The 17,919-nt window shown below is 44.8% G+C and overlaps 1 protein-coding gene across 1 annotated transcript in view; it reads left to right on the forward strand.

The window, feature by feature from the left end:
* Window positions 1-7,612: 7,612 nt before the first annotated feature.
* GTF2F2 (general transcription factor IIF subunit 2) overlaps window positions 7,613-17,919 on the forward strand; it is a 91,871-nt gene continuing 81,564 nt past the window's right edge. Inside the window, exons 1-4 of the mRNA XM_042838764.1 lie at window positions 7,613-7,909; window positions 15,154-15,227; window positions 15,707-15,725; window positions 17,078-17,222. Of these exons, the coding sequence (XP_042694698.1) occupies window positions 7,613-7,909; window positions 15,154-15,227; window positions 15,707-15,725; window positions 17,078-17,222 (535 nt within the window). The remainder of the gene's footprint in view (window positions 7,910-15,153; window positions 15,228-15,706; window positions 15,726-17,077; window positions 17,223-17,919) is intronic.

A 17,919-nucleotide genomic window follows, 5' to 3' on the forward strand; every position in this document is an offset into this window, starting at 1 on the left:
GTAATGTGATAACGTGAAGGCCAGAAGTTTAAACTCACAAAGTCCTGCTAGCCTTAGGGCAGGGAGAAGCAATAGGGTGAAGTTTGCAAAGCAATTGAAAAATACTGGAAACTCTGAAGAGGAAATTGCAGTCAGAAATCCACTTTTTTTTTTTTTTTTTTTTTTTTTTTTTTTAAATTATTATTTTTTCCCCCCTTCCTTCTGGTAACTTAGTTTCCACTTCTCTAAGAAAGAAGTTAACATTCAACTTCACCAGATAAAGATTCATTAATCCGCCCTTAAGCACACACAGTGTGAAGGGTGCAGCTGGCTCCTCAGGAATGACAAACGTGTATGGAATCACAGAACAATTAATAGTGGAAAAGACTGTAAAGATCACCAACTTCAACCATCAGCCCATCCCCACCATGCCCACTGGCCACGTCTCTCAGTGCCACATCCACACGGCTCTTGAACACCTCCAGGGACGGTGACTCCACCACCTCCCTGTGCCGCCTGTGTCAGTGCATCACCACTCTTAGAAAGGAGAAATTTTTCCTAATATCCATTCTAACCCTCCCCTGGTGCAACTTGAATCCATTACCTCTTGCCCCATCACTAGTTAGATTCACTGGGAGAATAGGCCCACTCCCACCTCACCACAATCTGCTTTCAAGGTAGTTGTAGGGAGTGCTAAGGTCTCCCCTGATCCCCGAAACAGGTCAAGAGCTTCTGGAAGGAGCTTGGAGTAGCCTGCAAGGTGCAAGTGCCTTGGAAGCTTTTTGGAGTGCCTTGGAGGCTGCTGATTCCAAACACTTGGCCTCTGGTAAAAACTGTTCTAAGTGATTAGGCTGAGATTTTTGGCAAGAAAAAGACTATGAGAAGGAAATAGTTGCTGATAATAAATAATCCCATGCTCACCATATTCATTTCCTCTGGCCCCACACGCCATTTGATAGTAGATAAAAGGATGCAGTGTGAGGCCAGCAGGGTTACCTTCTGTGCCCCATTCACAGCCCTTTGGCATCTATGTTCTCACTGAATCATCTTGTCACTGCTGTTTGGTTTTGTTGTTCTCTTCTGTTAACCCTTCAGCTTATTTCCATTAAGCTCACTGAAATGCTTTCTACCCTCCTTTCATTTTTAACTCATAATAAACGGGAAGGCAAAATTTCAGAGCTTGTATAAGCTCATCTGTGGAAAAAAATCCAGTAAAATGCAATCTGATTGTAGATCTGTAGCCCTTTTTATTGGTTCTAGTTTAATAATTTCAATTTAGCAGGAAAGTCCTTCTTTACAGTCAAGAGAGCAAATTTAAGGTCAGTAATAGCATAGACATCACAATATGAGATCCACCACTTTCAAATAATTGTGTTTATTAGATCATTAACACTGGTAGAGAAAAGCACCAACACTTTGACACTCCAGGGACAAAAAAGAGAGCTGGCAGTAGCAGCCATCAGGCATCAGGTGAAAGGACTTTGGAGGGAACCCAGGCACAGTAAGCAGCAGTAATGAGGCAGACACAACTGATGCTTCCAGTGAATTATCTCAGGGAGAGCTGCTGGAAGATTTGCTATGGTCAAGCTACCACCAGGCTCAAGGTGGTAATACTGGTGGTTGTTTTCCATGAATGCATATGGTATTGCAGCATATTGGAGCAATCAGTTGTGAAGCACCCATAAACTTAAATGCCTTCTTCTCCACAGTGTCTTCAGAGGAAAGTTCGGGAGATGAGCAACCAGTTCAGTACTGCTGACCTTTCATGCTGCATCACTAGAAAAACTCAAGGATGAGACTAAAGGTAAAGCAGTTGAGCACTGGAAAACAGGTTGGATTTAGTTCCTACGTCTACTCACCTACAGGAAAAGGCACTGTAGAAAGCAAAAAGCTGCACAGAGCCAACATTACTTTTATAGTGGGTTAATAATTCACATCCTTAGAACCACTTATTGAAATATGATAGTGAAAAAATGGTAGCTAGCAGATTTTATATCAAGGATAGGCAAAGCAGGCCTTGACTTCAAGAGACAATGTCAATTTTACTGTCACTTTTCATGAAATGATTTTAAATCAGGTTCAGACAAATATCTCTGAAACACCTTGTCAAATATTTTGTTCCCTTTTTTTTTTTTTTTTTTAAATTATTATTTTGCAGCTGCATCTTTTAATTTCTATTCTTTTCCCCTCCTTGTTATGGTGAAAATCTAAACGAATGAGAGGCCAAGCTGCCTACAGTCAAACTCAATGTACATTATTAATGAAAGACATAGTATGGCTGAAAATAAGCACTGGAGAAGAGAAGGCTGCTTGGTGGCCACATTGCAGCCTTTCAGTACCTAAAGGGAGCCTACAAACAGGAGGGGAGTCAACTCTTTACAAAAGTAGATAATATCAGGACAATGGGGAATGGTTTTAAACTGAGAGAGGGAAGATTTAGGTTGGATGTCGGGGGGAAGTTCTTTACAGAGAGAGTGGTGAGGTGCTGGCACAGGCTGCCCAGAGAGGTTGTGGATGCCCCATCCATGGAGGTGTGCAAGCCCAGGTTGGATGGGGCCCTGGGCAGGCTGGTCTAGTATTAAAGGTGCAGGTTGGTGGCCCTGCAAGCAGCAGAGGGGTTGGAGCTTGATGATCTTCAAGGTCCCTTCCAACCCAAGCCATTCTATGATTCTGTGACTATGGAGTGTGGCTGCAGTTTCTTCCTCCAGCTTGGAAACTAGATTTTTTCAAATGCATAGCATAAAAAAATGTGCATGCTTATAAACATACAGGAAGAACAAAAAAGGATTGGGAATAAAATAAAGATTGCCTTCTATTCCAATTGGGTATGTGAGTCACGCTTTCAGACAGCAGTGGGATGTTTAAGGTTTTACAGTGCCCAGTACTGAAATGGGAACTCTGCTATGACCCTGATGCCTTTGCACTCTCTGGCACAGAACAGCTTGAGGTGAACAAGCCTGTTATTAACACATTGCTCAAAGGCTGTCTGAAAATACAATGGCTGCAACATATGTTTTGGCAGCTTCTGAAGGGGTGCCAAATGAGAATCCTCCACTGCCGGAGAAACGGCTACGCAGTTTGTTGGCCCATGCCCTTTTTGGGGGACTTAGTTACACAGACTCTTTTTCTCATTCCGACATACATAATCACACTGTGTATCACACTGTGTATGGACTTTTTTTTTTTTTTTTTTTTTTTTTTTTTTTTTTAATGTGTGTGTGTGTCTTTCCACAGATTATTTCCTTTCTTTTTCCAGTTTACATAGATTATCTACAGTATTGGTGAGAGAATTATGCATTACAGCTAACAGTGGCAAAGAGGCTGCCCTGGCAGTCCAAGCATTACATTCAAGTTTTGATTCTTGCACACTGGAGAAGCCACAGGTTCTCTGCTGGTTGCAGAATCAGATGTTCAGAGGGTAGCAGAGATCACAGAATCACAGAGTTGTAGGGGTTGGAAGGGACCTCCAGAGATCATTGAGTCCAACCCCCCTGCCAAAGCAGGTTCCCTACACCAGGTAGGTCCACGCTGGCCAGTAGAGCTTTGCTACCACACTGTGGTACTTGTAACCGAGCAGCATGAAAGCTCTCGTAGCAATCTACACCTGTCAGCTTTCCTCTTCCAAATGTGTGCCCTGCTCACTTTAATTAGTTAAAGAGGGTGTTCACTGGCAGGAATGAACTAAGTCAGAGCAATGGCTCTTGGTGGAATAGTTTCCTGCCCGTATACATGCTCCTGAGTGAAAGCCAGCTTCTGCCAGGAGCTTCCCTTTGGTGCTTGACTGCAGAGTCTTGCCCTAGCTCCAAGCCCAAGCATATTTCCACCTTGTGGAGGATAAGCACAGCTCCAGCTGAGTCTGGGTGCACCCAGATACAGGCACCACCCAGTTTCTGCAATGCATGGTAGCTGGAAGATTGGACAGATTGGGAATGCAACCCCTTCACATGGGAGGGGGTCCGGAAGTAGGCTATGGGGCATCACCATTTTCTGATGAAATGGCTTCTAGAAAGCTGGGAAGCAAGAGAAAAGGAAATATCCCAAACACACAAGCAATCACTTGAGGCTGGCAAAGGCTTCCATCAGACACCAAGTCTGACTCAGGGAGGCAGTGGTTATACAACATCTTTGGCTTCAGCAGGCAGAATTGGAGCAAGAGCACTCCAGCCATTCCTGAGCATATATGCCATTAGCAGCAATATTACCAAAACAGAACCTTCCAGCTGTGTGACTTTGAGTAAACCCTTTGGTCTCAGATACCTGGGTCTCTAGGCTGTGAGATGGTCTGCTCATAGGAAGGTGGCCAGCAGAACTGTGAAATGGAGCCAAAGTGGTGCGAGGCTCCATTTTTCCATCTTGCAAAAACGAGAATTTTCTGCTCTGTTGTCATGCATCTGCAGTACAGAAATTGTATTATTCTTGTTGTAATTCCATGCACGCACTCTGCCTTGCTTATAAACTGAAATACAAGTTGAGATCTACCTGCTTAATATAATTCAGTACTTGCAGTTTTGTGTCATTATAGCTGATTCATTTAATCAGGTGTATGAAAACTGTTTGTCATCTGCTACTTTACCTGACATGGAAGTTTGGGGGATATTTGCATAAAAAGCAATATAGATTTCTATGCTGTTTATCTCATAGTACATAGATTACCATGTGATTTATTTTATCTTCTTTGTACACAGCCTGCTTTACTCCCTCGGAGATTTATACACACCAGGAAAAATTAAAAGAAAAAAAAAAAATGTAGTGCTCACAGAGACCTCTCATTTTTCTAAAATGTCATCATCCCATGACTTCTTCATGCCAGCCTGGAGAAGGCTGAGCCCATGCAGCTCCCCATAGCCACCACACCCTCACTGGCTGCATTTCTTGCAGTGCAGGCTGAGGACATGATCTATCCCCACTTCTCTGCAGGCTTATTCTTTCCATCAGAGCTTATAGATGGATGCTGGGCTGAAAGCAACCTCTTTGGGCCAAAAATGTTGTTTATGAGAATCTGCTTTCAAAGCTGGGAGAGAGAGATTTCTTCCTTCCAGCAGGAATCAACAAAAAAAATTGTGCCCAGCACTGCCCCTGGAGAGCATCTATGGAGAAGACAAGATATGCCCACATCCCTGGGACCTGAAAGGCATTCCCAAGGCACATTTTAGGGCTGGTCTTCAATAAAACAGGTTTTCCTCACAGGAGAGACAGTTTAGTAGTTAGAAGACACTAGTGTGCTCAATTTGCCATTTCGTCCTTTTGCTGTAGAGACTTGACCTGGTTCCTGAGAAATGTTTTCTTTTAAATTAATCTGATTATGTCTATTTCTGACTGCCAGGTCCTGGGTGCACATCTGCCCTCATCTTCTCTGGGCTTTGAGTAAAGCACATAAGTTTCTGACGGTACAGGACAGCACCAGGCTTTCTGTGCCTCTGGTCTTCTGCTGCTGTGGTTTTCAATCAGCACTGTCAAACTTCATCATTAGTCCTTTCCTAAAACTGCTAAGAAGAAACCGTGTACAGCTGATGATGACATGGCAGTAGGCCATCTGCTCCAGCCCCTCTGCTCTGGCACGAACACCCAGAGCAGGGTGCCCCAGGGCCATGTCCAGGTGGCCCTGGGAGATCCCCAGGAAGATCCCAAAGCCTCTGTGCAGCCTGTGCCAGTGCTCCGTCACTGCACAGCACAGAAGGGCTCCTGGTATTCAGAGGGAACCTCCTGTGCTCCAGTTTGTGCCCATGGCCTCTGGTCCTAGCATCAGGCACCACTGACAAAAGTGGATCCTGCCTCTTGGCACTCTCCTTCCAGGTATTTGTAGACATTGGTGAGATCCCCCCTCCCCTCTCAAGCTTCCTGTTCTCCAGCTGAGCACCCCCAGCTCTCTGAGTCTCTCTTCACAGGAGAGGTGCTCTGCTATGTCCAAGTCCCTCTTGAACTGAGAGGCACCCAGCACTTCAGGTGCAGCCTCACCAGTAATGAACAGAAAGGAAGGATCACCTCCCTTGACCTGCTGCTGATACTTTGCCTAATGCAGCCCAGACTGAATTTTGCCATCTATTTTCTCAGACACAACATCTGTTTCCATGCAAACAAGAAGAAAATTGGTGATTAATGCACAGCTCCACTCCTCGGCAGCTGGCCCCCAGATCCTCCTCCATGGTGTGAAATGTCTCTGTGGCAAACATAAGGTTCAGATTTTAAATGAGGAATTAATGAAAGTTTGCCTTTCCTTCTTGTTGTCCCTTTAAATTTAGTTTCCATGGAAACGGGTCTGGAGAGGCTGCCTGGAGGGAGCAACCAAGAAGAAATCCCGGGCTTGCCGCTTTCTGTGCTGGTTTACCAGCTGAGCCACTGCAATAGCCAGGCTCTCTCAGACGTGTTCACTATTGTTTTTTTGTGTTGGGATAAGATCGAAGATTCCCCATGGAGAAACTTCTGCAGCAAATCACGAGCCCGTTCCTCATGTTGCCTTCACATGGCCCTGCGCCACTTGTAAACCACACTCCTCTCTGCTAACTGCTGGTCCTAGGGTGGGGATGAGACACAACATGAAACCACCAGTCATAACACCATGCTGTTGGTGTCACTCATGCTAGAAAAAATTCACTCCACTTCTCTGTTTTATTTATTTACTTTTTCAGAGAGGTGGCAGGTGTGATCAGAGCATGCAAACAGACCTGAAAAGTGGGGATAAGTTTGTCACTGATTTGCTGTTTATCCAAGGAGAAAACTGTGTTGGAGAGCACCTCACTCCTGCCAGAGCCACCTCTGGGTATTTTGCAGCAGGGCAAGGGGTGGGACATATGCTGATAAATGGCCTGAGAGAATTCGGCTGTAGGTGTGGGTGCAGTGTTTCACAGAGTTAAGCTGTCAGCGAGGTTGTGGGCTGCATCTCTGCCTTGGTGGATGCTCAGCCAGGCCTTTGGGTCTCCACTAGAGAGATTTCATTGGGCCATTCTCAAAGAGACTCGGGGAACAAAGTGTCCTATGTACTGCACAGAGAAGCAGTGAAACAGCATCCAAAAGCATCAGTGATTTCATCAGAGTAAATGCACTCTTTATCCAGTAGAGTATTTAAATCCAGTACCCCTTCTCAAAGCAGAATTAACTGCACAAAAGCCAGAAATTGTTAGTGTTCGAGAATCCACCCCCTCCTTGGGCAACCTTCTTACTTGAAGTAAGCCTTTTTCAGAAAGCTAAGAACAATTATTCACTTTTTATCCATGGGGGACTCGTGGAACAAATCTCCCTCCTCCCTCGTACATTCATACATGTGAAGGTTAGCATATTCCTCATCCTCTGCTCCACTACCCTTGGCTGCGGTGCCCTGTGATGAAGCATCCAGTTTCACACCCAGCTGAGCCTCTGTCCAATGCTTCCCACTCTGCCTTCTCTCTTCTGCTCCCTTCACACTGCCTGGGCTGCTGTGTAGCAGCACACATACATCTGATAACGATCTGCTGATAACAGATTGAAGGAAACGCGGACAACCTAACACGTTTTTTTTGTTTAATGACCCCTCTCAACCACTTCACTTTCCCTCTGGGCTCCTTTATGCAACCCATCTCATTGTTTCTTCCAGCGTTTCCTCCAGAACCCGAAGCTACGTGGGTAGATCGGAACTCCCGCGTTCACCCCACAACTCTCGATGAAAAACAGCGCACCCTGCCCACCATTTTGTGTGGCCGTCACACGCCGGGGCGGGGACTCGAACCCGTGGCCGCTCCGCCCTTCCTCTCCGCCATTCGCGGGCGGAGTAACTTGTCCGCCGCGGGCCACCGTCTGCCGGCTGTGCGCTGCCGTGCGGGTCCGGGCGGGTACAGTGGTAGCAGGAGCCGTCCTGCGCGTGAGACCAGTCCGGCCCGGCTGCCGCGCCGCCATGAGCGAGAAGGGCGAGCTGGACCTTACCGGGGCCAAGCAGAACACGGGCATGTGGCTGGTGAAGGTGAGTGGCCTCCGAGGCCTTGCTGCGCTGAGCCGGGCCGCGTTCGGCGCCGTGGGCCCGGCAGGGCCTTGTGCGGCCGTCCTGAGGCGCTGCCGGTAAGTGCGGCGAGACCGGGGCGAGGGGAGTGAGGAGAGTTATCCCATCCAACCTGGCCTCGGGTGCCTCCAGGGCTGGGGAGAACGCCGCTCTCCTCCTCTTCCTCTTTCAGAAGCAGAAGGAACAGGCGTGGTGCTTTAGTGTGAAGGAAGATGTAAAGACGCGACAGTTCCCAAGGGCTGGTTTTGAGTGGTGAGAGGTGTAGCACGTACTTGAGCTGCCATGATGCCCAACCATGTCCCTCAGTGTCACATCTGCACATTCCTCAAAAACACCTCCAGGGATGGTGACTCCACCTCCCTAGGCAGCAAGTTCCCTAGGCGAGCCTCACTGCTGTTTCTGAGAAGAAATTTTTCTAATATCCAACCTGAACCTCCTATAGAGCAAATTAGGGCCATCACCTCTCATCCTATCTCTGTTACCTGGGAGAAGATGCTGAACCCCACCTTGCTACAACCTTCTTTCAGGAAATTGTAAACACTGTAATGGCTTATCCACGGAGTTAGAAATCAAAGTGACAGAGAAAGCTGCAGAATGATATGATGACGCTGATAGACAAGAAGGTGAAATGACAAATGAAAATTGGAGGTGAGAAATGTAAGCTGACATGCATAAGCTATGCTAATTGTTCTTACACAATGGTTGGATCTCTCCTGCGTGTTGTCCTTGAGTCAGAAGCTTGTGATTTTACAGTAGGTGTGGATAGCTCTGTGAAAATGCCACATCAGTAACAGCCAAATAAGCAGATTCAATTTTAGGCGTGATTACAAACAGCACGGAGAACGAAAGATGAAATATCATGCCACTGTATGGCCTGTACCTGGCCTTATAATCCCTGCAGTGAGAGGGACATAACAGGCTTAGAAGGTCAGAGAAGAGCTTGAGGAATGAGGAATGATATGTGTGTGGGGGAACTCCTCAATATGCTATTACCGTTCAGGCTGAGAACATGATTAATTGTCAGTCCTACAGATGTCTAAGAGTAGTGAATAACTTTGCATGAGACTAGGGAAAAAAGTGAACAGGAGAAGGTGAACAGGTAAGAGTCAGCTCTAACGCAATAGTGAGGGGAGTGACAAATTAATTCATTTGGTGGGCATTCAGAGCAGACAAATCAGGTACTGCTTTGCACGATGTGTATTTAAGTTCTGCAACATTTTGAAGTAGGAAGATGTGACTGTCAGACCTTTGCAGAAACTGAAAAATCCATTAGGCAGATGGGTGCAAGCATACTGTATTGAGATATTATAAATGAAGATGCTTTCAAGACCATTGAGTAAAAAATCACAGAAACTAGAAGAACATGCTGTGGAAGTATCTGTTCTGATGTTTTCTGCTCTTCCATATGTGCCTGCAGTTGATTGCAGCTGAGGAAAGGATTCTGAACTCAGTTGTCTTAGAATCATGGAATGGCCTGGGTTGAAAAGGACCACAATGATTATTTGTTTCAACCCCCTGCTATGTGCAGGGTCGCCAACCAGCAGACCAGGCTGCCCAGAGCCACATCCAGCCTGGCCTTGAATGCCTGCAGGGATGGGGCATCCACAGCCTCCTTGGGCAACCTGTTCCAGTGCATCACCACCCTCTGTGTGTGAAAAAATTACTGTCTTTTAGTCTGATATGATTTAGTGGTTCTTGAAGCAAGACAGGAATGTTCAGGCACATCAGTGCTTGCAGCTGACACTGCTCTTACAGCACAGGGTGCTGCCTGCTTTAATGAGAAAACTGAATTAAAGGAACACCTAAATATGGTTCGTGCAGGTATGTATTCATGCACGTGGTCTGAATTAATAATTTGGCTGTCATCTTGGATAAATAAAAAAAATATTAGAAAATTGCTAACATTGGTAAACCATAGCAAGATGTAAAAGCTACAAAGAGAAGTAATATATAGAGCAAAGTAAAGTCCGTTTAGTATTGGGCATTGGAGTTCTTCATTTCTTTTTCTGTCTGTGTTTTTGTGGTTTTGTTTTTAATTTGCTGCATTGGTTTATATTTAAAAAGATGATAGTTTTGAACGTGCAAAAGAGGAAATAATATAAAAGAAAACAGAAACATAGACTAAGTTCAGCTTCTTACTTGATTTCTGATGTATGTACAGCATACAGACAGGATAGCTATGTATGTAAAGAGCAAAGTACACAGAGAGGAAATGGTCAGTGTTTTATTAGAGGTAGGGGCTGCCTGTGTGTTTTTCTCTAAGGGCAGCTGAGAGATGCATGGAGCAGGGCCCTTGTGCTGGAGCCCTGGTGTCCTTGTGATGTGAACAGCAAGAACAGAACAGCAGTCTTAAGAGGTCTTGGAGTGATGTACCTCTGATTCCTTCTCCTTATTCTCTTGTATGCTTTATGGAGAAAAGAGTATTTGCACTATGAGCCCCAGAATAAAGGCCACTTGTCTCAAGAACTGCAAGTAATCTTTCAGAAGGACAGTTCTTCTGTCCAAAATTCAATCTTTCTGGGAGAGTGCATTTTTTCAAAATCCTGGTTAGGATTCTTAGAAAATTCTTGTTGTTCTGGACAAGCTCTTGTTTCCTGCACATTATTTTGAGATTTTATGTGTTGTTCTTACTACATTTTCTGTACGTTAAAGATTCTGAAAGTGGACTAGCTTCTGCAAGTTCAACTTTTAGCATGATAAGATTAAAAGGAACTTTCCAGTTAAGCATTCTCTACCGAAGTAAGACATTATTTGTCTTTCCTGTGATTGCTTATGCCATTGGCATGGAGCTAGAGATTTTAGCTTGTGGTTTTGAGCGTGCCATCTAATTTTAACTGAAGTAACCATGTACAGATAGAAAGAATCCTTTGATCGTCGTTCTTCATTACCCTTTTTCCTCGTTCTTGCACAGTAGCCATTGATTCAGATAGGCTGGCAGAAAGATGATTAATTGCATCCTTTGAGTCTGTGCAACTGAAAGGAATATGATTGATCTGCAGCTTCTCAGTCTGAATAAATTCCCTGTCTGATCATATTGTATAGCAAGTCAGTGATTTTAATGGCATCAGAGTCCTTCAGTCCTTTTCCACTTATACTGAATGCGTATCTACTCATTACCTGGCAGTATAAGTTAGATACTGACGAGGTATGAGCACATCATAATATTTCCATTGAGTCAGCCAGAGCACATGTCAAAGCATTTATCGTGTTACTAGAAAGAAAATGAGATCTGATTTGGCATGAAATCTGCTATAGAAAGTTACCACTTCAAAAACTGAATAAAATATATCTTAATAGGTTGTGTTCACTTATTGCTTTGTTGTGTGCTTGTGACATGACTCACCCAATGCTAGCAGCTTATGGCACCTGGACTGATGCTGAATTTGGCTGGGAAGTTGGAGGACATTGCTGTCTATCTGTTCTGCAGCTGTCAAGGTGCAGTGAGGCTAAGGGAAAGAGCTAAGCACCAGTTCAAAGATATTTTCTATGCTTGTTTGTTTTGTTAAGCAAGAACAGCTTCGTTAACTGTTCTTCCTTAACTTTTGTTAAGGAAGAACATAGAATCACAGAATCACCAAGGTTGGAATAGACCCACAGGATCACCCAGTCCAACCATCCACCCATCACCAACAGTTCTCACTAAGCCATGTCCCTCAACACAAAATCCAAACGTTCCTTGAACACCTCCAGGGTCGGTGACTCCACCACCTCCCTGGGCAGCCCATTCAGTGCCTGGCCACTCTTTCAGAGAAGCAGTATTTCCTAACGTCCAGCCTAAATCTCCCCTGGCGCAGCTTGAAGCCATTCCCTCTGGTCCTATCACCAGTTACACGAGAGAAGAAGCCGACCCCCAGCTCACCACAACCTCCCTTCAGGCAGTTATAGAGAGCAGTGAGGTCTCCCCTGAGCCTCCTCTTCTCCAGGCTGAACAATCCCAGCTCCTTCAGCCGCTCCTCATAAGCCCTGTGCTCCAGACCCCTCACCAGCTTTGCTGCCCTTCTTTGAACCCGCTCCAGGGCCTCAATATCTTTCTTGCAGTGAGGGGCCCAAAACTGGACACAGTACTTGAGGTGCGGCCTCACCAGAGCTGAGTACAGGTGGACAGTCGCTTCCCTGTTCCTGCTGGCAGCACCGTTCCTGATGCAAGCCAGGATGCCATTGGCCTTCTTGGCCACCTGGGCACACTGTCGGCTCATGTTCAGCCGAGCATCAATCAATACCCCCAGGTCCATTTCCTCTATGCAGTCCTCCAGCCACACCGCCCTAAGCCTGTAGTGTTGCCTGGGGTTGTTGTGGCCAAAGTGCAGGACCCAGCACTTGGTCTTGTTGAAACTCATCCCATTGGCTTCAGCCCAGCTTTCCAGCCTGTCCAGATCCCTCTGTAGGGCCTCGCTACCCCCAGGCAGATCCACACTTCCAGCCAACTTGGTGTGATCCACAAACTTACTGAGGGTGCACTCAATGCCCTCATCGAGGTCATCAATAAAGATGTTGAAGAGGACAGATCCCGGCACCAACCCCTGGGGAACACCACTCACGACCGGTCACTGGCTGCATTTAACTCCATTCACCACCACTCTCTGTGCCTGGCCCTCCAGCCAGTTCCTTATCCAGCCAAGAGTGCATCTGTCCAAGCCATGGGCTGTCAGCTTCTATAAGGAGAATACTGTGGGGGAGACAGTGTCAAAGGCTTTGCTGAAGTCTAGGTGTGGACTACATCAGCAGCCTTTCCCTCATCCACCACGTGGATCACTAGATCATAGAAGGAGATCGGGTTGGTCAGGCAGGACCTGCCCTTTTTGAACCCATGCTGGTTAGGCCTGATCCCCCTGGAAAGGTTATTAAATGTAAGGTTATTATTAAATTGATTTGAGCTTTAGAACTTTGCAAATTACTGTTTGTCAGAACAGACAAATTGGAATAGAATCATAGAATGGTTTGGGTTGGAAGGGACCTTTAAGATCATTTAGTTCCAACCCCCTGCTGTAGGCAGGGACACCTCCCTCCGGACCAGGTTGCTCAAAGCCCCATCCAGCCTGGCCTTGAATGCTTCCAGGGAGGGGGCATCCACAGCCTCTCTGTGTTCCAGTGTCTCACCACCCTCACAGTAAAGAATTTCTTCTTCGTATCTAGTCTTAATCTGTCCTCTTCCAGTTTAAAGCCATTTCCTCTCATCCTGTTGCTCCATGCTCTTACAAGAAGTCCCTCCCCAGCTTTCCTGTAGGTCTCTTCAGGTACTGGAAGACAGCTATAAGATCTCCTTGGAGCCTTCTCTTCTCCAGGCTGAAGAACCCCTGCTCCCTCAGCCTATCCTCATAGGGGAGGTGCTTCAGCCCTCTGATCATCGTCATAGCCCTCCTCTGGATCAGCTCCAACAGGTCAATGCCCTTCTTGTATTTGGGGCCTCAGAACTGGATGCAGTACTCCAGGTGGGGTCTCATGAGAGCAGAGTAGAGGGGCAGAATCACCTCCCTCTCCCTGCTGGTCACACTTCTCTTGATGCAATCCATGATATGGTTGGCCTTTTGGACTGCAAGCCCATACTGCTGGCTCATGTTGATTCTTTCAACTGTCGACACTCCCAAATCCTTCTCTAGCCCAGCTTCCTCAGCTCTGGAATGAAACTTGGCTTACTTTTATTCTCTGCAGGACAAAATCAGAGTACAAAGTGCCAATTTGCTGCTTGAAACTAAATATCACAAATAGAACGTGGTATGTTTCTCAGTGTCTACATCTTGCAGTGTTTCCCTATATGGGCACAGATATTTTCAGTAGCTGTGGACTGTGTCAGCTGGAATTAACTTTACTGTGCCAGTAACATGAACTGAAGCATTCCTGCAACAATAAAGAGTGCAGATTTGCCCTGATTTGTCATAAATATGTGAAGAAGGAAGGTACATAATTCCTATACTGAAACACTTCTTTAGTGCGTGGTACTGGTGCAGAACAATGATTTTTCCTGTAACAGTTCAGCAAGCTTCAGGTTTTTGAGATAATGTTCTTGCAGGGACTGCTACATCTGTATTTAAGAAGAGTTTGTAGGAAGTAGAAACTTCAATTAGACTGCATTCAGCTATTTCCTTTTGAACACAATCCATAATTCCCATATCACTTGAACCATCTTACAGACAGTTGCAAATTGTCGGGTATGAGATTGTCCTCGTTGCCACAGGTGTGTGTTCCATCTTTTGATGTGTTACTTCTATATCTAATAGCTTGTGTGTATAGAGGGTAAATTGCTCCACCTCACATTTATTATAATGACGTGTTATGTTCAGTCTGTATTAAAAGCCATCATTGGAAAGACAGCCATAATTGCTGAATGGTGGGGAAAAAATCCTACGTGATTGCACTGTGCTAATAACGGTTTGGCTGACTTGTGGCAAGGAAAGATAGGCATGGGCTGGAGGACTAGTGCTGTTCCCATTGCCCTGGGGCTGAATTCAGCAGTGCTGCTCTCTGGGACAAGGCTGTGGCACTTTCTGAAGTCCTCTGGAAATGTGCCCTCTTGCCACCACTCTGTTTTAGAACTGTTTGCCAGCTAAACAGAGGCAGCACAGGCTATTGACACAAGCACTTAACATTTTGATTTCCCAGAAGAAAATGTGACTCATCTTCTTTAAGCTTGTCTGGTCTTTAAGCAGTACCCCTGGGTAACTCTGCTGAGCACTGGCCACATTCTTCTGGCCTTGTTATCTCCAGAAAAATGAAGTGCTGTTGCAGGTGCACCTGCCCTCCAGGATGTGTTTGGAAACCCACAGTGTGTGTGTGCAGCATGGCAGCTGCAGCGAGGTGTGAGGCTGGCCATGGAAGAACCAGGGTTACCTGGCAGCAATGAGCTGGTCTGTTGTGGCCAGAGAGCAGAGGGGCAGGTCATGATTTCAGCTCATGCTGTGTTAGCAGGAAAAGAAATGAGCCACCTTTCAGCTTGTTGGTTTGCTGCTTGTGCTGTGAGGCACCTTTACTGCTTGTTCAAGATTCAAGATAGTTCAACACTAATCCCTCCTTTGGGACAAACATACTCTAACCTGGCCTTATTTTAATGCTTTTTTATTCTTTTTTTCCTCTCCCAGTGGAATAAATTGTCTACTGTGTGCACTTCAAACTATGTTCTAAAGTGGTCAGTCTGTGAGCATTGAAAGTTTGTTCACGTACACAATTTATACAGAATTTTCAAATCTGCTTTTTTGAAATCTGTTGTCTTTTAGGTCCCCAAATACTTGTCTCAGCAGTGGAGTAAAGCCTCAGGAAGAGGTGAAGTGGGAAAGCTGAGGATTGCCAAGTAAGCCTTTACTGTACCTTCACTGTTTCCAGTTCTTAGCCAGTGTACTTCTTCTAAGTTACCTGCAGTAAAATAGATAATGTTGCACCTCTTATGTTACATAACTTTGTTTTTCACAAACACTGTGTGCATATTTCTCTGTAAACTAAAAAAACCACTTGTATATTGATTATACATAAATACATGAAATTATACTGGGGAGTGGCTGTAACCCATAACGTGGTGATTGATTTCTTAAACCCAAGAAATATGCACATCTAACTGGAAAATCTCCTTTAACTTATTGATGTGCTATTTTGCTGCTTCTGTTCTCACCTGTTGAATTTTCCCATTGATTTTTGGGTGTCAGCATCCAAAAACAATTGAGCAGCTCAGAAATCAAAATGAGTAACAAAGCTAGAATCTGAATTTGCTTTTTCATTGGGGAAGGCAAAGCTTGTGGAAGTAGAAACTAAAACATGCAATATTTTCTTTTGCAGAAATCAAGGAAGAACAGAAGTAAGTAACTATTAAATCCAAAGGCTCTGGATGTGTTATATTTTGAACTCTAAGAATTGCTTATAACTTGATGTTTTCTAATATTGTATTTTTCATTAAACCTGTGATAAAGCAGTGCATCACACAGCTGAGAGTAGAGAATTCTATTTATACCTCTGCCCGTATGCTTACTGTGGGATTTCCCTTTCAGGGGAGAGTCAGGTTGGGTATTAGGAAAAGGTTCTTCACTGGAGGGCAGTGGGAATGCAACAGGCTGCCCAGGGCAGGGGTCATGAGGCTGAGCTGTCAGAGTTCAAGTAACCTTTGGAACCTTTGAAACCACCAAGAAACCTTTGGTGCTCTCTGACATAGGGTTTCATTTTGAATGGACCTTAGTGGAGCCAGGAGTTGGACTCACACTGATCCATGTTGGGTCCCTTCCAGCCCAAGATATATTCTGTGATTCTATGACTTCCATAAAATCTCTTCATTCCTGAAGTTTGCTTAGAATCATAGAACTGGAAGAAGCTCTGACCCAACCTATGGCAGGGAAGCAAACCATGTTCACCATTTGAGAACTTGTCCAAATTATAGAATAAGTGGAGAGATTACTGGAGGTGTGCATGTTTTGGTAGACTTTTCTAGGCTGGAATATGGGCCATGCTTCCTGATTTTTGTGAGCCCCTTGCCCAAGCCTTGATATTGACGAGAGTCGTGGAGTGCATAGAGCCCAGCAGTGAGGAACCCCAGAAAACAGCTGGCTTTGCAGGGATGCTGGAGCTGTGTGGCAAAGTGAGGCTGAGCAGGATCTGCAGGAAAAGTATGTGATACTGATCTGAACAATCCTTCATCAGGTTTCTTGCCATGTCCCACAGCTAGGGATTCTGCTTACCCAGTCACTCCAGTACCTCCTCAGAATCTTTATTAGGCATGTGATGTAAATACAGCAATGGAGCTGTATTTGAACTTCTAATCTACGTGCAGCTCAGAGTTCCCAGGCTAATAACACTTGCTGTGCACATTAGCACTTTCTTGGGGAATAAACTGGCTGTGTGGAACATTTTAAAGTGCTCATACTAAGTGATGTCTGAAAAGCTATTTGCCTTAGGTTTTAGTAAGTGAAATGAAAACATTCTTTGAGTGAAAGAAGTCATAAAGTTATTAAAAGATGAGTAAGTTTTACTAAATACATGAAAACTTGTATTACCTTATTTCAACGGGAGATTCATGTATGAAGAGTCTTGTCTCACTCTATGTTTTTGAAATAGAAATGTTCTATGCTGCTTGCCTTTCCTCTCTTTGTATCTCCCTGTAACTCTTGAAACTGTGTAGTTGAGTCTGTTCAGTAACACTTTGATAATTGTGACTGCTAGGTGTCATTTACTTTGAATGAAGAGCTTGCAAGCATCAGTGATATTGGAGGAAAACCTGCTTCTGTCAGCGCACCAAGGGAGCATCCATTTCTTTTGCAAAGTGTGGGAGGACAGACCTTAACAGTGTTCACAGAAAGTTCAACAGGTAAATTAGAATTGCTGTTATTTGTTAGAGTTCTAGCATGCATTATTTCAATGATCTGGATGCTGTAAAGGCCAGAAGACTGAGAAGTAAGCTCTAAGCTTTATTTTGTGGTTTTCTGCTTACATATCATCACTGTTGGTTTTTTTGTTTGTTTTTGTGTTATCTTATACATTTCAACTGTGGGTCTGCTAAAATGAACAGAGAGCATACAGTGCAGTATATTGTCATTCTCTTTTAGACTTTTCATTGGAAAAGTGCTTTTGTGTTCCCATGTGCCCATGGGAAGACCAAGGTCTCAACTGTGGATTTAGTTTCATAAAAATGATGACTGCTCCTCAGTCCAGTTGAACAGGTTCAATTTAGCAATAAATACATCAGTTTACTACATTTTCTGCAAATAAAATTGTCTTTTCAAGTGTATTAAAGCTTGACAAGGTCATAATACTGAACACTGCAGCAGTAAGGTTGCTTCTTTTTTCTTGCTGAATACCAGTTGCCTTGCATGCCTTACGTACAGCTCAGGAGCTATCTATGTAATTGATTTGGATGTTCAAGGTAATACATCCTAAATTTCATGTTAGGTTTGAGCTACATGGTGGTGTTATAGTGTATGGTATGCTCAGCAGACTGCCTTGTTTATAAGTCTCGTGTGCTGTAAGGTTTTCCGCTGAAGTTACATAGTCATGTTTTGGGTGTT

This window comes from Centrocercus urophasianus, unplaced genomic scaffold (genome assembly GCF_019232065.1).
Source record: "Centrocercus urophasianus isolate 14NV4802_14NV808 unplaced genomic scaffold, USGS_Curo_1.0 seq_9, whole genome shotgun sequence".
NCBI classification, from domain to species: Eukaryota; Metazoa; Chordata; class Aves; order Galliformes; family Phasianidae; genus Centrocercus; species Centrocercus urophasianus.